At 34.8% G+C, this 25,045-nt stretch overlaps 1 protein-coding gene across 13 annotated transcripts in view; it reads left to right on the top strand.

Annotated features, from left to right (window-relative positions):
* LOC308612903 (uncharacterized protein) overlaps nucleotides 1-25,045 on the top strand; it is a 125,753-nt gene that overhangs the window by 45,477 nt on the left and 55,231 nt on the right. For 2 of the 13 annotated variants that reach the window (XR_014015172.1, XM_081225711.1), the window contains one exon: nucleotides 15,780-16,108. The exons of 9 other annotated variants lie outside the window; for them this stretch is intronic. Coding sequence is in view for 2 of the 4 variants with exons in the window: in XM_081225711.1 (XP_081081837.1) it covers nucleotides 15,780-15,844 (65 nt within the window). In the remaining 2 variants the exon portion in view is untranslated. Of the gene's footprint in view, nucleotides 1-573; nucleotides 802-6,876; nucleotides 7,418-15,779; nucleotides 16,109-25,045 lie in introns of those variants that run through there. 2 more of the 13 variants (XR_014015173.1, XM_081225713.1) reach the window with 2 other exon arrangements.

Below are 25,045 nucleotides of genomic sequence, written 5' to 3' on the forward strand. Positions count from 1 at the left end.
CTGGAGTTGTGCAGTCCCCAACTTTCATAGTTGTAAAAGGCTGTGCTGCTTTGTATCTTCTCATCTTTCCAGCTCCCCTTCAGTTGTCTTACATATGTGAGCTACAGTTGAGTCAGTTCCAACTACTTTTGCTCTCCAGAGGAGCCATGGTATTACTTGGGCTTTTTGTGATCACTTTGTTCCCAGTGCCAAATACAGATTCTTCACAGTTTGTTCATCTGACAAAGTCGTGTTTATTCTTTGATGCTCTTCTCAGATATCACCTTTACTCTAAAACTTTTCTTGTCACATCATTTTCCTGCCATAGGCCCTAGGCACTCATAGTAAATGACTTTATCAAATGTAAACATAGCACTTTGTGTACATTTCTATCAATGCATCTCATGATGGTTTTATGTCAGTCTTCTGTACTGACCTATGTGCTTTTTGAGCAAACAGATTTTTCTAATTGTGGCCTAGTAGAGGAAACCCTAGCACACAGCAGATGCTTAAAGGACTCTCTTTGTGGACTGTTTAATGTATTCATTAACACTCATAATTCACTGAATGAACCAAATCATTTAATATTTACAGTTTTCCACAGCAAGATCTTTTTCGACCCACCACCTAGAGTAATGAAAATAAAAACAAAAATAAATAAATGGGACCTAATGAAACTTAAAAGCTTTTGCACAGCAAAGGAAACCATAAACAAAATGAAAAGGAAACCCTCAGAATGGGAGAAAATATTTGCAAACAAAGCAACTGACAAGGGATTAATCTCCAAAATATACAAACAGCTCATTCAGCTCAATATCAAAAAGACAAACAACCCAATCAAAAAGTGGGTGGAAGGGCTTCCCTGGTGGCGCAGTGGTTGAGAGTCCGCCTGCCAGTGCAGGGGACATGGGTTCGTGCCCCGGTCCGGGAAGGTCCCACATGCCGCAGGGCAGCTGGGTCCATACCACACACACACACAAAAAAAAAAAAAAAAAGTGGGTGGAAGACCTAAGTAGACATTTCTCCAAAGAAGACATACAGGTGGCCAACAAACACATGAAAAGATGCTCAACATCACTAATCATTAGAGAAATGAAAATCAAAATGACAGTGAGGTATCACCTCCTACCAGTGAGAATGGCCATCATCAAAAAATCTACAGACAATAAATGCTGGAGAGGGTGTGGAGAAAAGGGAACCCCCCTACACTGTTGGTGGAACTGTAAATTGGTACAGCCACTATGGAGAACAGTATGGAGGTTCCTTAAAAAACTAAAGATAGAGCTACCATATGACCCAGCAATCCCACTCCTAGGCATATATCCAGAGAAAACCGTAATTCGAAAGGATGAATGTACCCCAATGTTCACTGCAGCACTATTTATAGTAGCCAGCACGTGGAAGGAACCTAAATGTCCATCAACAGAAGAATGCATAAAGAAGATGTGGTACATATATACAATGGAATATTACTCAGCCATAAAAAGGAATGAAATAGTGCCATTTGCAGAGATGTGGTTGGAGCTAGAGATTGTTATACAGAGTGAAGTAAGTCAGACAGAGAAAAACAAATATTGTATAGTACCATTTATGTGTGGAATCTAGAAAAATGGTAGAGATGAACTTACTTGCAAAGCAGAAATAGAGTCACAGATGTAGAGAACAACCTTACGGTTACCAAGGGGGGAAGGGGTGGGTGGGATGAATTGGGAGATTGGGACTGACATATATAACTACTATGTATAAAATAGATAACTAATGAGAACCTACTGTATATCACAGGGAACTCTACTCAGTGCTCTGTGGTGACCTACATGGGAAGGAAATCTAAAAAAGAGCAGATATATGTATATGTATGACTGATTCACTTTGCTGTACAGCAAGAAACTAACACAACATTGTAAAAGAACTATACTCCAATAAAAATTAATTAAAAATTTTCGAGTTTTCGTCCCCCATTATCCCATATATCCAGATGCAGCAATATTTACTACTTCTATCAGTTGCCAATGTCAACTGAAAAAAACCAAACAATACCAGCATAGTAAGGAGAAACTTTACTCAAAAGGGTAAGTGCGAGGAGGGGTCTATTGCAGTTGGGGGAGGAGAAATATTGCATTAGGGAGAATGCTGTGACCCTAAGATCTTCAAGCCTCTCAGTGGTTAATCAGAAGGGGTTTTTCTCCTCTTGAGAGGAAGTAACAAGGGTATTAAGGGTAGGGTGTGGGAAAATGGGATAAAAGAGTAGCTTGAGTGGATGGTAGATCAGAGAATATTTTACCCTGAGGTCAGCCTGTTCTTAGGAGAGATTATATGTTGACTCAGTCTGACAGTGAGTCAGAGTTCTGGAGCCTGGAGGCAAGAGTGAAACTTTACAGTTTGATTAATAAGCAGTTTGTTCCAATTGATTAGTAGGAATAAACACTTCAGATGATAGTTTATGAGACCAAAAAAATGGCAATTTGGAATATCTTTGTCTGGCATTGCCATAGGTAAACAAGAGGAGGCATCTGTGGAAGGGTGGTTCTTAGGAATAAGCTGTTTTCCACAACACAAAGGGCAGAGAGATATCTTAACTTTTGCTGTTTTCCAGGATTCGAGGGCTCAGGTAAAATTCAACGTTGTCACTAATAATAGTTTTCAGTATTGAAGGACACAATTAGATTATATAAAACTTTATTTTCTTTTCCAGTGGTCATCACACAGCCAAGCAAATGTATCCACTTGTTAAATTTAATTACCTTTTATCTTAGAGAGTTCCCCCAAATTAAATAGGTCAGAAATTTTTATAAAGAATCAAATATTGCTTTCCTGTCTGAAAAGTGTGGACTGAGTATCAGAGACTTATCAGATTCCTTTCAAGCTAAAGTCACCTTCATTCACTTGATAATACTGTAGAGGGCACAGTTGGACTGAAACAAAGCTTGAGTGAGAGTGAGAACTTTATTACACCTAGCTAATACCCAAATGTGTGCTGTCAGTGATTCATATCTGCCTTTCAGAGCAAAGGTTTTTTTAAAAATCTTTTTAAAAGAGGGTTTTCTTATTTGTCACTTTACTTTCTTTTTAATTAATCCTAACAACATTTCATGTGGGAAAATGTGTTTGAAGAGATGGACTTATAAATGAGTCCAGCATTATTGTTATATTCCCTGTATTAAAATGTTACTGTAAGCTAAGGCAAGGAAGTCAAAGATCGTAGATTAAGAGAAAACTGCTGGGGAAATGAGCAAGCATTATTAAAAACAAGTGACAGGTTTGTATTACTCTATTGGAAGTAGCATATAGTAGTGGAAAGACTAAGGAATTAGTTGGGCTATCCGTAAGCTATTTGAAGCACAGCTTTTTCAAAGCTAAGTAAAGTTTTCTCTAATCATCAGCTAATTTGTGGTTTCAAAATCCTGTAGTGTTCTTGATGCAGTTAGCACCAACATGAAGCATGCCCTTCTTCCTAATGGTCTACTCCTCCCCTTCCTTGTACTGTATGTGCAAAACAAATGACATATATGAACTCTTTATGTTCTCTTTTCACCCTGCTTTCATTCCACATTGCACCAAGATTTTATTTTCCACATCAGTAATAGCTTTATATTTCCAAATTCAGAGGTTTTTCTTCTGTCTCATTTACTTTAAAATCTCAATTGCTTTTGATTTTTTGCTCCTCACAGATGACTCTTATCTTTTTGCTGTAATTGTGTTGACTATGTAGTAGCTGTTACTCTTTTTACATATTTAGCAAATCAGTTTGTTACTTTGAGTGCTTCTTTTTGATTTTTCCCATTCCATTATTTTGGGAATTCACCATACTTCTGTATTTTGTGTGCTGGTTCTCCACTATCAGACTATTTATTCAATTTTATGTTTCCAGCAAAAACCTGCCATTGGATTGGCTATTACCTCAGTGGGAAATGGCTATGGTATCCATGTAATGTACTCTCACTAAAGCCCCAACTTTGTATTGCTAATTGCCTTCTAAATATTCATAAATGAATGTCTTGCTATTCCTTGAAAGATAGCTATTCAAAATCATTTTTCTCTCCAAACCTAGTCCCTCTTTCTGATTTTCTCATTCTTCTATCTCTGCCATAGCCTTTAGATACAAAAAAATTTGAATGTTTTTTCAACTAACACTCTGTAGGCTCCTTGCTATCCTCCTAGGCCAGATCTTTGGGCCAAGGTAACTAGTCTCTGGATCCATTAGAAAGTCCAAGGGGGCAGAATTTTCTTTATGCTTTGTTCATTAATGTAGCCTAATCACAAAGGATGATAACTAGCTCAATTAATATTCATTAATAAATGAATGAGCCCAAATACCCAAAGTTAGGTTCTCCTATTATTTATTTTACATTAATTACCAGATGAATATTTTTTAATACCACTTTTGTATTGCTGCTTTTCTGATCAGAAACTTCATTCAGTCTATTTTGTCTCTTTTTTTCTGACTTTTGAGATTGTCCATTTTTCTATTCTAAGGAGGTCCTAAGAAAGTGAATTAATGTTGTGGGTAAGAGTGAACGTACTGGAGTTAAACAGCCTGAGTTTGATTATTGTTCTTTCATTTACTAACTGGGACAGATATTTAATTTTTCTGTGCCTTGATTTCTACGTCTGTAAAATTGAGATAATGATCACTGGATTGATGTTAGGATGAAATAAGTTAGTGCCTCTTAAGCACTCAAACAGTGCCTGGTATTTAATGAATGCTCAATATGCATTATTATTATTATTATTATTATTATTAACCTCTACGTTTGAAAAGCGTCTGTACAGTCAGTGACATCCAGATGTTTAATAGAACATATCCCATCTTTCAAACAGAATTTTACATGTAATCCCAATAAAATTATGAAATACAAAATAAGTGTGGCTTTGATTATTTGTACCCTCCGCTCTTTCATAAACTCATAAATGTCCTTGACAAAATCCCCAAACTCCAAGAACTACAATTTAAAAACCACTGGTCTCAGTAACTTTTTTTCTTTTTAAAAAATATTTATTTATTTGGCTGCACTGGGTCTTAGTTGCGGCATGCAGACTTCTTAGTTGTGGCACGCAGAATCTTAGTTGCAGCATGTGGACTCTTAGTTGCAGCATGCATGCGGGATCTAGTTCCCTGACCAGGGATCAAACCCGGGCCCCCTGCATTGGGAGCACAGGGTCTTACCCACTGGACCACCAGAGAAATCCCTGGTCTCAGTAACTTTTGATGTAAGTATTTACTGATTGACTAAGTCATGTTGAAAACCATTAGATTGTAGAAAGAGCAGGCATTTTAATAATACATCTATTATATTGCCTGTCTCAAGTGAGGGTATCGTAAGACAAGGAAGTTACATTTGAAAATATTATCTAACACAGAGAATTTATATCTATTTTAGTAAATTAATTTAGATCAAAGGAATAAACTTTTTTTATAATAAATGAGGGGTAAGTTTGAATTACAAATCATACTTAAGGAATCAAAAAGTGTTGTGTTATTATAATTGTCATATATAGAATAAATTATTTGCCCTTTGAGCATTTGGAGATGACTTAAAACATTATTTGTTTCTGAACTAAACCTACAAGATGTAAAAAGCATTTTCTTAATGATAATATTGATATTAACAATACTTATCCTTTTACTTTCAACTCTGTAAGCTTAGTAAAACTTCAGCCTTTATTGATATCCCCATATCTAAAAGATATTTATCTCTACTGCTTAACTTGAAATTTTTGAGGAAAAAATTAATTGATGTTATTAAAAGAAAGGTGTCATCTAAAATTATACTGTCTTATTCTTAGAAAGAATTTCCTGAGTGATCCAATGAACATCTAAGAGTCATGCACTCTTAAAGGGGTTGAGAACAGGTTCATGAGATATTTTAGTCCCTTCATTTTACAAATGAGAAAAATATGAGCCTGCTTAGCTAAGCAATTTACCAAAGATAAATGATTGCATATTAAATATTAAGAAGTATTAAAATCTCTGTTCTCAATCCAGTAGTCTTTCCACCATTTGGAAAATTAATCATACAGTCTCAAACATCAAAATATTTTTTCCTGTATCCAAAAGAGAACAGAATGCAATGTTTTAGAATCCAGATGTCATATCAACTTAAAAAACATAAAAAACAATTGTAAAGTAAAACTTTGGATTAAGCAGATGATGACTGCTTGATTGGTAGTGGCTTATACTGGAATATAAAGTAAATCAATAAGCAGAAATACTGCAGTCATCTGTTTTTCTGAATGTCAATAAACAGAGCTGTTCTAAGAAGGATTGAGAAATAGCAAAAGGCTGGTCTTTCTCCAATCTGTGGTTGTCTTTATTGAACTCATTTTCTTTTTTCCTTGCCCTTTTAGGTGCCTCTTATCTCTGTTCTCTCCTTCTCCTACCAAAACTTCTTCTAGGAAACTTGTATCACTTGTACTGAAATGTAAATGGCTTACAAGCCTTAAGGTGCTGCCTCTCCCAGGGAAGTGTGAGGAGTGAGATTTAAGAGGGGCAAAGAAAGGTAAAGTTATAGAATGTATATCTAAATATGAAATTTTAAGCATCAATGAGGAAGAGAGTAGCAGTTTTAAATTGTAGGAGGACACACTTCCCAGTGATTTTAAAACCATTGTTAATCTCCCCAAAGAAATAAAAACCAAACAAACAAACAAATATGCAACAAATATAACAGCCAAATGCAAAAATAAAAAACCCCAAATTAATGGGACTTGACTCTGTTGAAACTGAGATTAATATGTGGAGTATTGATTTCTCTAATAAGTTGAGTCCCTCAGTCCATGAACATGGTATATCCCTTTATTTAGGTATTCTTTAATTTTTCTCAGTACTGCTTCGTAATTTTGCATATAGAAGTCTTCATATCTCTCATTAGATTTATTTTTATGTGTTTCACTTTTTAGATATTACCATCAAGAGCATCGTTTTCTGAATATCCTATTTGCTGTTGGTCTGTACAAATACAATTGAGTTTTAAAAATACTGACCTTGGATTCAGCAACCTTGTTAAATTATCTTATTCAAATGGCTTACCTGTAGAATTTGTTTCAAATACCATAATGATTAAAAGATCAATTCTCTAAAACAATGTAATAAATCTAAGATTTCATACAAACAATAATGTTTTTAAAAATTCATACAGCAAAAATTGACAGGAAGAGAAGAATAAATATGTAAATCCACAGTCATCGTGGGAGATTTTAACACAACTCTCTCAGTAGCAGGTAGAACAACCAGCCAAAAGTCCATGGAAGATTTTTAACACAACTATCAAACTTGATCAATTTGAAATATATAAAACGCTCTATGCAACAATGATGGAAATCACACTTTTAACAAGTATTTATAGACTATATTACAAAATTAATTATATGGTTGTACATAAAGCAAGTCTCAACATATTTCAAAGACTGAAATACAATAAAATATGCTTTCTGACCATTGAGATGTTGAGTTAGAAATCAGTAACAAAAATTATTTAAAAATAGATCCAAATGTTCAGGAATTAAGCATTTTACTTTAATAATCCACAAAGAAGAAATCACAATTAGCATAAGAAAAGCAAAATTTTAGCTATACTCCCACGGTTTATTACATATGTGTGTACTCTAACACCATCACAGTTTCCCCCACAAGCATATGCACTAACAGAGTTTGTATCCTATTTATCTAGTTTCCTTTAGGGTCTGATAAGGCCAGTTGAAGATGCTTACTAAATGCTAATTGGGTGTATCGGCAGAACTCTTGGTTTTAAGCAACATGATATGACTTAGATAACTTTAAGAAAATGAATTTATTACAATGATATAGAGAATGGTTTGGAGAGTCAGAGAACCGTGGGTCTAAACTATCAGCCAGGAGAAATGTCTAAATTTATTTCATGGTCTGATGTGGTGAAGATGAGATTGCCACTACTGCTGGATTACTTGATTACTCTGCAGATTGTAATGCTGAGCTCACAAACACGGAACTTAGATGCTGCTGGAAAGAGGATATTGCTTCCACTAGGGTTCTTCTGTGTGACCAGTATAGATTCTACAATTGCTGTTTTCCACTCACTCACTGGCAGCTTTTAATTGCAAATCTGGGGCATATGCATCCAACTGATAGAATTCCGTTTTTGTGCTAATGCCCTAGTTTCAAAGGAGGCTGAGAAAACAAGTACTTGAGATGTTTAGCTTCTATGGTGAAAGGTGGATTTGCCTCATAAAGTGGGAGATTCCTAAAACATAGGGAATGGACAAGGTTCATGCAATTTATCTATGACTTTCAGGCAGACATGGGTCTTGCCAAGACACTTTGGATAGTCTATTTACTGATCTGTAGGTTCTCTGAGCATGATGTCATTAAAATAGAGGATAAGTGTGATGTCAGAAGGTCAAGGTCCCTATGAGCTAAGCTGTGATATAGAATGAAAAAGTTGAGACAATACAGTGAAATTAATACTGCTGCCTTGTGATTTGCAAGCAAATTGTTCTGATGTTCTCAGCTTTTTAGAGTAAAGGAATAAAAGCATGTGCCTAATTAATAGCTATCGATTACTTAGAAAGCAAAGCAGGTTCCTTAGAACCTTATTGATTTGTTCTAGTGAAGAGACCACATATAGAACAACGGTCTCAATTTGCTGTCTCTAGCTGATCAAATTTATAACAGTCTTCTGTTTTACTCCTGAATACTCTGACTTCTACACTAGACAAATTGAAATTTTAAAAGGGAATATGATAGAAATCACCAACCCTGAATTTGTAAAATCTTCAGTAGTGAAACTAATCACTGTGATTCTCTTAGGGATTTAATCATGCTTTTGACATATTATTATAATAAATAGAGGAAGCTCTTGGGGCTCTTAGTGGGCTCTTCCTAATAAAAATATTATTCCCTGAGACATGCAGCCAAGATGGTGATTCTGCTTGTGGCTGAGTGTACTACTTTAATGATATACTAAGAAACTAATGAAATATTTATGGAATTTTGGGGCATCCTACGAGTCCTACTGGGAGGCAGACTTAAGTAAAACTGCCATTTATCATTTCATCTTCATGTCTCCACCCTGACTAGTGGAGAATAGTGGTATTGAAGGTACCAAGAATCAACACAGGGAAGGCTAAAGAGGTTGGGATGGGAAAAATTGACTTCCATTTTCTAGGTAACTCTTCTTGGCTAAGTCATTACATGTCTCCAATCATGGCGAAAAAAATGTTAATATATATTGTAAAATTGACTTCTCCTTAGAAAGATGGCAAGTGAGGGTTGGAGAGTCCTTTCTTTATTGGAATCTACCATTATATCCTCATCCCACTACAAAGAAGTCCAGTTCTTTTTCAGTCAATGCCCCATTCCAAGATGCCAATTAAACTCTCATAATAAAGCAGTCATCAGAATTAAATGTTTAGTGTTATTCTATCTCAACCTGTGGATGCAAGAAGTAAGACTTTTATCACATTCACAGAAAGTTAATGATATTTTGGCATTATCTTGAGCTGGGAATTTACGACTGGAATATTACATTCTTATTACATTGGTTTATCCTGTTGTCTTTATTTTTAATTTCTTTTATTAATTTATGAAAAGAAATTTTATTGTGGTAAGAAAACAATATGCGATCTACTCTCACATTTTTAAGTGTATAATACAGCCCCTGGCAACTATCATTCTATTCTTTGTTTCTATGAGTTTGACTATTTTAGATATCTCATATAAGTGGAATCATGCAGTATTTGTTCTTCTGTGACTGGCATATTTCACTTAGCATAACGTCTTCAGTTATATCTATGTTACTGCACATGGCAGATTTTCCTTCTTTTTTAAGGCTGGACAATATTCTATTGTATGTATATATCACATTTTAAAAATGTATTCATCCATCAATGGATATTTACGTTTTGTCCATATCTTGGCTATCATGAATAATGCTGCAGTGAGCATGGTAGTGCAGAAATATATTTTAGGTCTTTATTTCAAATCTTTAGACTATATACACAGAAGTGGCATTGCTGGGTCACGTGATAATTCGATTTTTAAGGTTTTCAAGACCCTCCATACTATTTTTTTTTTTTTTTGCGCTACATGGGCCTCTCACTGTTGTGGCCTCTCCCGTTGCGGAGCACAGGCTCCGGACGCGCAGGCTCAGTGGCCATGGCTCACGGGCCCAGCTGCTCCGCGGCATGTGGGATCTTCCCGGACCGGGGCACAAACCCGCATCCCCTGCATCGGCAGGCAGATTCTCAACCACTGCGCCACCAGGGAAGCCCCCCTCCATACTATTTTTCATAGCAACTGTACCATTTTACATTCTTACCAACAGTACCCACTAGTTCCAATTTCTCCACATCCTTACCAATACTTTATTTTATTTATTTTTATAATAGCCATCCTAACAGGTTCAGGATGATATCTCATTGTGTGTTTTCTTTTGTTGTTTTTTGGCGGGTTTTTTGTTCTGTGCTGTGCGGCATGTGGGATCTTAGTTCCCTGACCAGGGATTGAACCTGCACCCTCAGCAGTGAAAGCACAGAGTCTTAACCACTGGACCACCAGGGAATTCCCTCATTGTGGTTTTGATTTACATTTTCCTGATGATTAGTGATGTCAAGCACCTTTTCATATATCTGTTGACCATTTATATATATCTTCTTTGGAAAAATGTCTGTTCAAGCCCATTGCCCATTTTTAAATTGGGTTATTTAGGGTTTTTTTTTTTTGCTATTAAGTCATAGGAGTTTCTTATAAATTTTGAATATTAACCCCTTATCTGATACAGGGTTTGCAAATATTTTCTTCTATTCCATAGGCTGCCTTTTCATTTTGTTGATTGTTTCCTTTGCTGTTCAGAGGGTTTTTAGTTTGATGTAGTTCTACTTGCCCATTTTTGCTTTGTTGCCTGTGCTTTTGGTGTCATATAGATAGGACATCATTGCCAAAATTAGTGTCAAGGATCTTTTCCCCTATGTTTTCTTCTAGGAGTTTTACAGTTTCAGATCTTATCTTTAAGTCTTTAATCCATTTAGAGTTGATTTTTGTGTATGATACAAGAGTCCAGTTTCATTCTTTTGCATGTGGATATCCAATTTCACCAACACCATTTGTCAGTTCTGAGAAAGAACAAAGTTGGAGGCATAAGAGTTTCTGATTTCAAAAAATATATTACAAACCTACAGTACTCAAAACAGCATGGTACTGGCAAAAAGACGAATGGAACAGAATAGAGAGACTAGAAATAAACATATGCATATACAGCCAACTGATCTTTGACGAGGGAGCTAAGAATACACAATTGGGAAAGAATGCTCTCCCAGTGCCCTTAGAAGTAACCATGACACCCTACAGATTTGGAATATTCAGGGCCTTCATACTTTTTTTTTTTTTTTTTTTTTTTTTTTTTGTGGTACACGTGCCTCTCACTGTTGTGGCCTCTCCCGTTGCGGAGCACAGGCTCCAGACGCAGAGGCTCCGGACGCGCAGGCCCAGCAGCCATGGCTCACGGGCACAGCCACTCCGCGGCACATGGGATCCTCCCAGACCGGGGCACGAACCCATGTCCCCTGCATCGGCAGGCAGACTCTCAACCACTGCGCCACCAGGGAAGCCCTTCATACTTTTTTAAAAGATAAATTTATTTATTTATTTTTGGCTCCATTGGGTCTTCGTTGCTGTGCACGGGCTTTCTCTAGTTGTGGCGAGTGAGGGCTACTCTTCATTGCAGTGTGCGGGCTTCTCATTGCTGTGGCTTCTCTTGTTGCAGAGCACAGGCTCTAGGCTCATAGGCTTCAGTAGTTGTGGCACGTGGGCTCAGTAGTTGTGGCTCGTGGGCTTATTTGCTTCCCGGACCAGGGCTCAAACCCGTGTCCCTTGCACTGTCAGGTGGATTCCTAACCACTGCACCACCAGGGAAGTCCCAGGACCTTCATACTTTTACATGTAAGTTACTACTTGATTTTCCCTAGTCAGGTCACTAGTAGGCTTTAAGTTCCAGGAGACTCTAAGGATAATTTTTTCTCAATTTGTTTCTTATTGCCAACTAGGGATTTACTGTCTCCAGTGTCAACCAGGCTAGATAAGTGATGGCAATTTCCCCTATATTCTCAATGATCTGTTGTCTCTGATCTCTCCTGGTATCAGTTTTTATGTTAGAGCAATCGATGACTTACTCTGGGTTAATTAAGTAGAAAATAAACTATTAAAAAGATATTGGACAGTTTATGGAATCTCTAAATAAAAGATTCAAGAACCAGGATTGGTGTTTGGAAGTTTAAACTTATGCCTAGGAATCATGCTGTAGAATTGGTCCAGGGAACAACCTAGTGCAAGAGTCACTGGGCAGAGACACTTCAGCTAGAACTACAAATATCAATGATAGGGGATGCTAAATACAGTAATATGAATCACTGATACATTTGTTCTGGATACTGAAAACAGTTTGTGCTTTCCACTTCCAGAATATATTCTAAGCAGTCTTTTCTTCTTGTCAGTAGCTTCTAGTCCAGTCTCCAGAATGGATATAACTGATTGTCAGAGCTAAGGTCATATGCTAGCCTATGGCTTTAAAGGATACTCAGAGATTAAGTAGCTGGCATTTTCAATCTCTATAACGAGAGACAGATTCTTCCTCATAAGATGGGGATTTCCATAACTTATATATGGGTTCATACACTGGACAAAAACGAGGAGTAGAACTCTCCATTAGAGTTTATTCATGAATAAATACCACATAAGTCATAATTTTCTTTACAGTAATATTTTGGAAACAAGAATAAGGAAGTTATATATACACACACACACACACACACACACACACACATACATATATGTATATATGGGTGTGTGTGTTTTTATAAATTCTGATTTTATATAAAGTAGGCCTTTGTTTTTTACTGTTACTGTTCTGAATGCAGAATGGGGATTCTTTTTGTTACAAAGGGGAAAATGAAAACTTTTTTCTGAACTAAACTACATGAAATGTGAACGTGAAGATTAACATTATCTCTGAGGCAGGAACCTCAAAATTATACTCCTTCTCAATCAATGTTATTGTCAGTTCTTAGTTTAATTAATTATTAAAGGAAAATATATCTCTAAGACATTACTGCAAATAAATATTTTAGAATATGTCTGGCTTTTCCTGTACAGTGAAAACATTTTTATAACATGAAATGTAAGAACAGATATTTTTCCAACGTAAGTTCTTGTTGCATATTCTCACATATTATAACCATATATAATTACTGTTAAGTGAAAAGCCTGAATTAGATGAGTAAATTGTTAGAGCCAGTGGTAAGAAAACTATTATATATATTTTTAGCACAGTATTTAAATTTTATATTTAAGAAACTTTTGAGGGACTTTTCATCTAGCTAATAAGTGAGTTAATTAAAAACAGAGGAACGTTGTGAAGCGTGACACCGTGGTGTTTTTAGAATCAGAGGGGTATGAATTCAAATTATTCAATGATAATTTTTGAGATCCTACCACAGCCAGGTACATGGCTTTTACATTTTCTCTAGGAATTTCATTTTCATCATCTAAACAATAGATATAAAACATTTAACTAATGAAGTTTTTGAGAGCAGAACAAATCTTAAAGGCAAGACACAAAAAGGTGAAAACCTTTCCAAGTAACTTGACTATGTTCCAGAGCAAAACTCAATAATATTTATAGAAATACAAAAATATTCATCACTACTACAAGGCAAAATTAATAAGTTATGGCATCCAACCAAAGATTACCAGGCATACAAAGGGACAGGGAAAGATGAACTATAATAAGAATAATCACTTGAAAGTGACCCAAAACTGGCACAGATGTTAGAATGAGAAGATAAGGAAGTCAAAATAGCTTTTATAATTGTACCATACATGTTAAAAAAAGTTATGTAGAAATATAGAAGATATATAAAAGAACCAAATTTAACTTCTAGAGATGAAAACTACAGTTATTGAGATCAAAACAAAGCAACAAACAAATCATTTGATAGGTTTTGTGTGTTTGAAACTTTGTTGTTTGAAAATTTGTTTCATTTGTTCTACCAGTTAGACCTGGTAGAAGAAACAGTGTTTCTGGGTAAGAGATGATAAAAATACCAGTCCTCCAGTTAGTTCACTGTCACTCTCAGAGAGCTTAAAAGAGAACTCAGTGTGGTCAAACAGTAGCCCAGAGAATAAGTTGGAGGGGGTTACTGCTGGAAGTGACAGAAGTAAGACATGGTTTCCACTTTGGGGGGTTCTTCTGTTGTAAAAGAGGCAAGAATGAGGATGAACCATAAACTCTTCCCATGCTGAAGCCACAGAGTGAACCCATCCCATGTTATTAGAGGCCACTGATATCAGAGGCAGAAGACCAGGATCATAACTGCTAATGGGCAGCTAATTGTGCTTGTAGTCAGAGGAGGGTCTCCCTCCTTTCCCCTTTTTCTTTTTAATTCTAAACTCAGGGTTATAATTAAACAAAACAGGAATTTAGAGAAGAGCATGTGGGAAGCTTTTTGGCTATTTGGAGTTGTTGCTTTGAACAAATATCCCCCCAATAAAAATAATAACATAATAATAGTAGTACATGAAATGTCCATATATTTACTTAAATGAATTCTTTAAAATTAGATGTAGTTTTTGCTCTAGACTGCAAAAGCATTAAATTTCCCTTGTAGCAGTTACTGAAAAAAAAATTAAACATTTAAATTTTTTTACTTCATCAAGATTGAATTTCTCAATCAAACCACATATGATTAACCTGGTTTTCCAATGTATCTTTTATAACAGACACATAATCTGATAATAAACATGGCATTGCTTTCTAAATTATTTTTAATGACATACACGATAGAACATGAGAGGATCTTGGCCCATTTAGCAACCCCCATACTTTTATTTTAATGGAACATATAGTTTAGGTAGGAAATATAGCCTAGTGGATTTAAAAAAAATTATCTTTGGAAATGAAAAATAATGGAACTGAAAGATTATGTATAAATTAGAGACTATAAGGACTTGATTTATTTGAAGTACAGAGTCCTTAAATTGTGCTTCTGGTTAATAAACTGGCTTTAGACATTGGAGAAAGGTCTGTAATTTCTTCTACTACAGTCTGGTATTTCAAGAGCTACCAAGAAAACACTGCTGAATGGCTTTAGGTCTCAGAAGTTAAGACACAAGAGAAGTCAGATATCACCACTATGGTGGTAAATTCCCTCTATGCAAAACGATTTAAAAAAATTCCACTTCTCTCATTAGAATACCACAGTGCAGAACTTCCCTGGTGGCGCAGTGGTTAAGAATCCGCCTGCCAAGGCAGGGGACATGGGTTCGAGCCCTGGTCCAGGAAGATCCCACATGCCCAGAGCAACTAAGCCCGTGTGCCATAACTACTGAGCCTGCATGGCACAACTACTGAAGCCCACGTGTCTAGAGCCCGTGCTCCGCAACATGCGAAGACACCGCAATGAGAAACCCACACACCGCAATGAAGAGTAACCCCCACTCGCCACAACTAGAGAAAGCCCACGCGCAGCAATGAAGACCCAACGCAGCCAAAAATAAATAAAAATTAATTAATTAAAGAAGAAAAAAAGAATACCACAGTGCAATGTCATCATCTCCTCAAGAAAAGGTGCCATACAATTCTGTTCTCTGTCTTCAGTGTTATGCAGTAAGACAAGATGTGTTTTCTCCAAGTCCCCCCTCCTAGAAGAGAGCCTTAGCTTAGATGAGAAAATAAAGTTTCTATTATCATAACACCAAATAAAGGCTATCAACGTTTGCAAGAGAAATTTTGACTGTAGATGTTTAACTGAAAGATTAAAACATATTTCTGTAGGACCTTCAAGGTACGTGACCTCTCCCACAGCCTATCTTGCTGAGAAGATGAAAGGAGCCTATTGACTGCTAATCAAGCCTTGCAGAGTAAGAAGAAAGCTAAAAAATACCAAGGTCATGGTGAAGAGGAGAAAAGTTAGGGAGAACCTACAGAGATGCAGCTTTAAGCTGAAACCTGTATAGACTTTAAATGGAAAAGAGGAAAACACTATCCACGCTATCCACTGTTCTCTATGTGTTTTGTATTGTAAAGTAGGCTCTTCTTCTAGTAACAGACCCACTTTCATGCTCTTCCAGATATTCAAGTCTACATAAATAAGGATTTATATACTTGTGGGCTTGTCTGAGATTACTGTACTGTGACATAACATATGGCTGTGCCTCCATCTAAGACTACCATAGAAATTAGCCAAGAAATACTCCACCGTTTATCTAAATTAACAGATTGTTGCTGAGGAAGGGGAGTGCTCACAGCTTTTGTAAATTGATGTAATGAATACTCTTTCAGCAGGGGAGTAACTTGAGAAAAGTAGTAATCTTGGCCTGGAAACACTGGCCGAGTGTCAAGTTTGAGAATGCATGGTTTAACATGAATGCCTAGGTTAATGCTTTCTTGTGAGTTTATTAGTTTCCCATAGGAAAATTTCACAAGCTGTTATCAGGCTATGAAGAGAGGGAAGAAGTCTGGGGAAGGTCATTTGTGTACCTGCATCGTCCAAAATGGATGATAGAAGGGAAATTAGATTGTTTATGAAGACGGAGGAAAAGTCCCTGAATGATATGGCAGTATTAATGGGGGCAATGCAGTTGATACAGTATTGGCTCCAGCTACATTTGAAACAGGGCTTGAAACTAGTGAAAAGACAGCCAGTAGGTACGTGAGAAGAAGAATACATTATTTAGGAATTCATGATTCTCTGCCATTCTCAAATAATTCATTGAATAATTAATTGAGAGGATGGGTAAGGGAAATTGATTAAATAAGCTTTAGAGAAACTGATATAAATTATTTAGTGGACAGTATATATTATGATTGATTAAGAGATTTTCAAGGGTAATTTTGACTTTACTCCCTTAAACAATATTTTCCACTGATTTTAGCACCTAATCAAATATCAGAGTAATATTTGACTCCAATTTATGGACAGATTTGAATATACAAAATCTTAAGTAACCTAAGAATGGAAGGCAAGTTTAAAGAGAAGTTATAAGGTATGAATACAAATTTATCCTCTCAATAAGCAGTGCAAAAGGAGAACTACAGCTGTAGAACCCTAGAGTTTGTAGAGCTTTTCAGTGTGATTGAGCCATCAGAGATCAATGTTTTATGGTACCATAGTAGGAAATCCTATATTATGATATCTTAGTATCGAAGTTAGTAATCTCGTTCAATTGTGATGGTATTTTAAAAGACTAAAAATATTAGGATGTGTGTGTGTTTGTACTAAAGTACGTTGAAGAAGAAACTATTAATCATTAATTTACTATATCCCAAATTCAGAATTCAGAAGTCGGCAGGGTATAGGCTCAGGAATTTTTTTGTCTGTGTTAGGTTTAAGGAAGGAGTGAATATTATTTGATACCCATAGGAAGACTAAACCTAAAGAGAATATAAATACTTTTTTCTAGTGAGATTTTTTTTTCCTTTAAAAAAATGCTTCAGGGCAACCCTGGAGTCTAAACTCTTTGGGGACAGTGGCTATTGGTGAGAGTATTTGGAAGTGTAGGTATAGTTAAATAATAAACTTGATTCTTGGAGTTAAGGACTCTGAAAAAGCAAGAAAAGTTACTTCTCTAAGGGCAAGATCACCTTAAGGAAGTTAATTTGAAAATGTCATTTAACAGGTGTGAGTTTTGATACACTTCAGTGAATATGTGCACCATGTTGTTTATTGACAAGGGGAAAAAGAATTACTTATCTCATTAACAAGACCACTTCTTACCAATTTTAAAGAACTAAAGATATTTGGAGAGTTCAGATGGTATTATAATTGATTCATTCAAGATTACTCCTAGAGTGAAATAAGTGGATTGGCATTCAGCATCTATTTGATCTATAGTCATTTCCCTTTATTCGAGATTTCATTTTCTGCTGTTTGTTACCCACGGTCAACCGAAGTCCAAAAATATTAAATAGAAACTTCCAGAAATAAACAATTCATAAATTTCTGAGTAGTGTGATGAAATCTTGTATCATCCATCCACCCACCGGGGTATGGACCATCCCTTTGTCTGGCGTATCTCATCCCTTAGTCACTTAGTAGCCATCTTGGTTATAGAACTGACTGTCTCAGTATCACAGTGCTTGTGTCCAAGTCATCCTTATTTTACTTAATAATGGTCCCAAAGGAAAAGAGGAGTGATGCTGGCAATTTGGATATGCCAAAGAGAAGCTGTAAAGTACTTTCTTTGGGTGAAAAGGTGAAAGTTCTTGGTTTGATAGGAAAGAAAAAATCATATGCTGAGGTTGCTAAGATCTATGGTAAGAATGAATCTTCTGTATGTGAAATTGTGAAGAAGGAAAAGTAAATTCATGCTAGTTTTGCGGTCACACCTCAAATTGCAAAAGTTATGGCCACAGTGCATGATAAGTGCTTAGTTAAGATGGAAAAGGCATTAAATTTGTACAATAAGATATTTTGAGAGAGGAAGAGACCACATTCACATAACTTTTATTATAGTATATTGCTATAATTTTTACATTTTATTATTAGTTGTTGTTACCCTCTTACTGTGCCTATCTTATAAATTTTATCATAGGTATGTAAGTATAGGAAAAAAACACAGTATATATAGGATTCGATGCTATCTGCTGTTTCGTGCAACCACTGGGGTCTTGGAACTTATACCCTGAGGATAAGGGGGCTACTACATTTTCTAGTATACCTTCCTAAGGCAGAGGTTAGAAGTTAAGAAAAAAAAATCCCAGACCCTCTTTCAGGTTGGGATCTTTATGTAAAAGAAATTCCACAAACTCAGTGCATTTATGTGAGACTTGGAATTTGAAAATAAGGAAAGGCAGTTATCCTGGTGCTTTAGCTTTTGTGGCCAGCAAGGATCGCTGTGGAGACATAAGTATTCATCTGTAGCATCATTCCTGTGTACTTAACTCCCTAGGTAGTAAGCACAATAGCTGTTTTTCGTTGTGAGTTTAGATGGAAAATCTATAGACTCTATGTACATTTAATAAAAATTATGAAGCAATAACAATTGTTACAATCACACGGGTCAAGAAATGGAACATTGGCAACAACCAAGAATCCCCTCCATGCCTTGCATCATCACAAAACCCTCCCATAGCACAAACAATAACCACTTACCTAACTTTTATGTTAATTCATTCATTGTTTTTCTTTGTAGATTTATTACTTATGTGCACATTCCTATAATACTGTTGATAGATATTTGTGTTGTGTTCTATTTATGGCTGTCATGAACAATGCTGAACAACATACATGTTTATATATGTATCCTAGTACACAGGAGAACACATTTCTCTAGGGAGTGAAATACTGGGTTACAGGGAAGTTTCAGGAATGAGATGCTGAGTCACAAAGAAAATATGTCCTTAAACCACAAGATAATGACAAGTGGTCAAATCAACTTACACTTCCAACAGTGGTGGTGATTCATATTTAAATTCCTTGACATTAGTTGTTATCATTTATTTTAATATTTCCTATCTAATCTGTGTGTAGTGGTACCTCATTATGGTGTGAATTTTAGTTTTCATGATTACTGGTGAAAATACAAATATTTTACAATTTTCAATATAGTTATTGGCTTTTGGGATTTGCTGTTTTTTGAAGGGTCTATTGAATTTTTGGCCTATTTTTCTATTGGGTTATTTGCCTTTTTATTCTTGCTTTTAAGAGTTTATTTCATTTTTGTAATTGAAGTATAGTTGATTTACAATATTATATTACTTTCAGGTGTAGAACATAGTGATTCAACATTTTTATAGATTATACTCCATTTAAAGTTATTATAAAATATTGACCATATTTCCTGAACTGTAAATATATCTTTGTAGCTAATTTATTTTACACATTTTATACCTCTTTATCTCCTACCCCTATCTTGCCCCTTCCTCCTTCTCTTTCCCCTCTGGTAACCACTAGTCTGTTCTCTATAACTGTGAGTCTATTTCAGTTTTGTTATATTCATTCATTTTATTTTTTAGATTCCACATATAAATGATAACATACAGTATTTGTCTTTCTCTGTCTGACTTATTTCACTAAGCATAATACCCTCCATGTCCATCCATGTTGTTGCAAATGGCAGGATTTCTTTCTTTTTCACGGCTGAGTAATATTTCTCTCTCTCTGTCTGTGTGTGCGTGTGTGTATGTATCATACCACATGTTATTTATTCATTTGGCTGTTAGCAGGCACTTAGGTTTCTTCCATATGTTGGCTATTGTAAATAGTGTACATAATGCTGCTGTGAACATTGGGTGCATTCATCTTTTTGGATTAGTATTTTCGTTTTCTTTGGATATATACCCAAGAGTGGAATTGCTGGATCTTATGGTAGTTCTAAGTTTAGTTTTTGAGAAACCTTCATACTGTTTCCATAGTGGCTGCACCAATTCATATTCCTACCAACAGTGTACTAGGGTTTCCTTTTCTCCACATCCTTGCCAACATTTGTTATTTGTAGTCTTTTTGATGATAGCCATTCTGACAGGTATGAAGTGATATCTCATTGTGGTTTTGATTTGCATTTCTTTGTTGATTAGTGATGTGCATCTTTTCATGTGCCTATTGGCCACCTGTATGTATTCTTTGGAAACATGTCTATCCAGGTCTTCTGCCCATTTTTAATTGTTTTTTTAATATTGAGTTTAATGAGCTTTTTTATATTTTAGATATTAACCCCTTATAGGTCATATCATTTGCAAATATTTTCTGCCATTTAGTAGGTTGTCTTCTCATTTTGTCAGTGGTTTCCTTTTCAGTGCAAAAGCTTTTAAGTTTATTTAGGTCCCATTTGTTTATTTTTGCTTTGGTTTCCTTTGTCTTAGGAGACAGATCCAAAATAATATTGCTATTATTTATGTCAGTGTTTTGCCTATGTTTTCTTCAAGGAGTTTTATGGTTTCTGATCTTGTATTTAGGTCTTTAATCCATTTTGAATTTGTTTTTGTATATGATGTGAGAAAGTGTTCTAATTTAATTGTTTCACAAGTAGCTGTCCAGTTTTCCCAGCACCACTTAGTGAAGAGACCTTTTTCCTATTGAACATTCTTGCCTCCTTTGTCTTAGATTAATTGACCATAAGTGTATAGGTTTATCTCTGGTCTCTCTATTCTGTTCCATATGTCTGTTTTGGTGTCAGTACCATACTGTTTTGATTACTGTAGGTTTGTACTATAGTCTGAAGTCAGGGCGTGAGATACCTCCAGCTTTATTCTTTTTAAGTTCTTTTCATATTTTGAATAGTAGTCTCTCTATTGGTTTTATATGTTGCAGTGATCTTTTCAAACTCTGTGGCATGACCTCTCTTTTAACTATCTTTGTGTTTCCTTTTGTTGGAAAATATTTCTTAATTTAATGTGGGTAAATACATCAATCTTTTCCTTTAAAGCTTATACTTTTTTCCATCTTTCTACTTTGTGGCTTAAAGATAGCCTCCTATATTGTCTTTTAGAATATATTTGGTACCGTTTCACATTTAGGTCATTAATCCATCTGGAAATAATTTTGTTTACAATATGATACAATTTTAATTATTTTTTCTTTATGGATACCCTAGTGCTCAGCATTTTTTAATCGAAAAGTTTGTTATGTCTTTGTTAGGGTGCTGTGATACCTCTGTTATACAGAGGTGCCATATGTATGTGTGTGTGTGTGTGTGTGTGTGTGTACATATATATATATGATTTTGTTTTAATAATATATGTTTTGGTTTGTTTTTCTGTGTCTCTATTAAGTCTTCTTTTGGTTCATTTGTTTGTCTCTATATCAAAACTGCACCCTCTTTGTTACTAGAGCTTTATAAGAACACTAAATATTCAGTAGAACAAGTTTTCCCACATTTGTATTATTCTTCAAGTGTGTGGTGGGCTTTTGTAATCCGTATAAATTTTTAAAGAAGTTTTTCAGGTCCAAAACAAAATCTTTGGCATTTTCACTTAGATTTTGCTTACTCTGTAACTTAATTTTTAGAGACTTAACATCTTTTCACTATTAAGATATCCAACTTATAAACACAAAATATATCTCTATTCATTTCTGATTTCTTCAAGCTCTTTGAAAAAGTATTATAATGTTGCCTGTAAAGGCTTTGTATATCTTATTGGATTTATTGCTACTTCAGCTTTTTGGTGCTATCTAAAAGGATTTCTTTCTCATTAATATCACTTTCTGTTTGATGCTATTATATAAAAATACAATTTATTTTTATTGATTTTTATCTAGAAATCTTATGAAACTCTCTTACAAATCCTAGCAATTTCCTGTACATCATTTTGTATTTTCTCTGTACACAACAATATCATATATATATAGAACAAGTTGTGTGTTTTCTAATCCTTAGACATTTTCGTTCTCTTTCTTGACTTTCTCCACTGGCTAAACTCTGAAGTACAATACTGAATAGAAGTGGTGACAGGGGGCATCCTTGTCTTGTTCCTGATCTTTAAATCTTTAATCATCTCACCTGTATCTATAATGTTACTCTATGGTAGATAGCTAATTTTCATTTAAGAAAGTTTCTGTTTCTACTTTGATAAATCAGATTAGCTGTGGGTTTTTGTAAAATCATACATGACTGCTGAAATTATAAGAAACTTTTGATTTAATTTTTTTTGTTAATTTTGTTGTGTAAAATAATTTTGGTTGTCTGTCATGAAATTAGCTTTTTATGGTGGACTCAGTTTGCTTATATTATATTTATCATCTGTTTTCCTGGGTAAGGTCACCTCTAATTATCCTTTCTTGTACTGTCCTTTCCTGTCTTGAAATGAAGAAAATATTAAAAAGTAGTTGAATAGTGTTCCCTCTTTCTATTCTCAAAGAGTTTGTGTACTACTGGAATTCTTCCTTTCTTTAGAACACACTAGTGAAAAATCTTGGATTTCAGCTTTCTTCATGGTGAGAGTAGTGAGTGCTGATTCAGTGTCTGTAATGTATAAACATATGTATAAACTTCTATTTCTGTTTGAATCTATTTTGATGTTATATTTTTCTAGGGGCCTGTGATTTTTATAAAATTTAAAGTTTATTTGAAAACACTTTGTTCATTCTTTCCTTTGTAAAGTCTGTAACATGTATGTGATATATGACCCTTTTACCTTTCTGATATTGGTTTCTTGTGCTTTCTATCTTTATTTTTCTTTTTTGTCTTGAGAAGACTCTCAGGTAGATAGCCATTTTTATTAGTATTTTAAAAGAGCCAAATGTTAGCTTTTGAATTTGTATTGTTTATTTTCTATGTCATTAATTTCTGCTCTTGCATTTATTATTTACTTCTTCCACTTTCTTTGGGTATGTCTCTTGAAGATAGCACATACTTACATGTAATTTTATACAATCTGACACTTATTTTCTTTTTATTTGGAGAAGCCAATCCATTTGCATTAAATGTACTTACTAATTTGGTTTAAATCTTCCTTTTTTTCCTACTTGTCTACATTCTTTCATATTTTTCTTTTTCTTCTGGAATCATGAAATATTTATAGCAGTCTACTTTTACTCTATTAAGTTTGAAACTGTAAGCTCTATTTTATTATTGAATGACAATTTCTGTCAGAATTTACTAAATACTTAGAGATGAAAAGAAAACCCTTGCTGGGAACCTGTAAATCAATACTTGTAATCTGTGTCTCACACACACACACACACACACACACACACATTTGAAAGGAAACTTATTAGAAATTAATTAGCTAAGTTTTCAACATAAGAATTAAATAGATTGGGCCATAGAAGAAGAGATAATTAATAAAACAAGTAGAACAAACAGAAAACAAACTATAGAGGGTATCAATAATCTCCAACTTGTAGGAGGACTCACACTTCACACTATTTAAAAAAATAGTGGTAGGACAGTAAAATGGCGTCACTCAATTGAAAACCATCTAAGCAGTTCCTCCAACAATTAAACATGAAATTACCATATGACCCAGCAATTCTACTCCTAGATGTATACCCAAGAGAAATGAAAACATATGTTCACACCAATTGAACAAGAATGTTTATAGCAACATTTTTCATAGTAGCAAACAGGTGGAAACAGCCAAAATGTCCATCAACTGATAAATGGATGAACAGAAGTGGTATGTCCATACAGTGAAATATTACTTGGCTATAAAAAGGAATGAAATACTGATGCATGCTATCATATAGATGAACCTTCAAAATATTATGCTAAGTAAAAAAGTCAGTCACAAAAGACCTTATATTGTATGATTCTCTTTCTATGAAATGTCCAGAATCGTGAAATCTACAGAGACAGAAGATAGATTAGTGGTTGCTTAGAGCTTGTGGGAAGTAGGGTGGGAATATAGGGAGGTGATGCCTAAAGAATATTAGATTTGTTTTTTGAAGTGATAAAAATGTTCAAAATTGACTGTAATGATGGTTGCACTTATATGTGAATATACTCAAAATCACTGAAATATATAAATAGGTGAATTCTATGGTATGTGAATTATATGTCAGTAAGAAATGGGATCTAAATAGACAATAGAGAGGATCAGTAAACTTCAATTTTGTTTCTTTGAAAATATAAAGAATGGTATTTTTTTATGTTCATAGAAGAGGAAGGCACAAACAAAACTATGAAAGAAAAGGGGTTTTACTTACATATATTTGGAGTTTTACTAATTATAGGAATAAAGTAAAGAGTATTATGCCATTAATATGAAAATGTATAAAAACTTGAATTAAAAAATAAAATTAGCAAAATTGTCTTAAGAGGAAATAGAGAAACATAGTATACTAACAACTTTTACATGAATAGGATAGTCTGGTCAAATGTCTACAAATCAGCAAACAAAAACACCAGGAGCAGACATTTTAAAAGTGACTTTGCAAATCCTTCAGGGATCAAATTAACTTTTATCTTATATAAAATTTTTCAGAGAGTGAAACAAGAGGGTATACTCACTTTTTCAATGTACAATAAATAGTCAAACCAAAATAAATAGATAAATTAAATATACAACACATCCATTTATAGAGATCAATAAAACTATTCCAAATAAAATATTAACACAAGATTAATTAATATGTACAGAAGCAAAAGCCAGTGGAAAAT

This window comes from Mesoplodon bidens (assembly GCF_964165515.1).
Source record: "Mesoplodon bidens genome assembly, chromosome: 2".
Lineage (NCBI taxonomy): Eukaryota > Metazoa > Chordata > Mammalia > Artiodactyla > Ziphiidae > Mesoplodon > Mesoplodon bidens.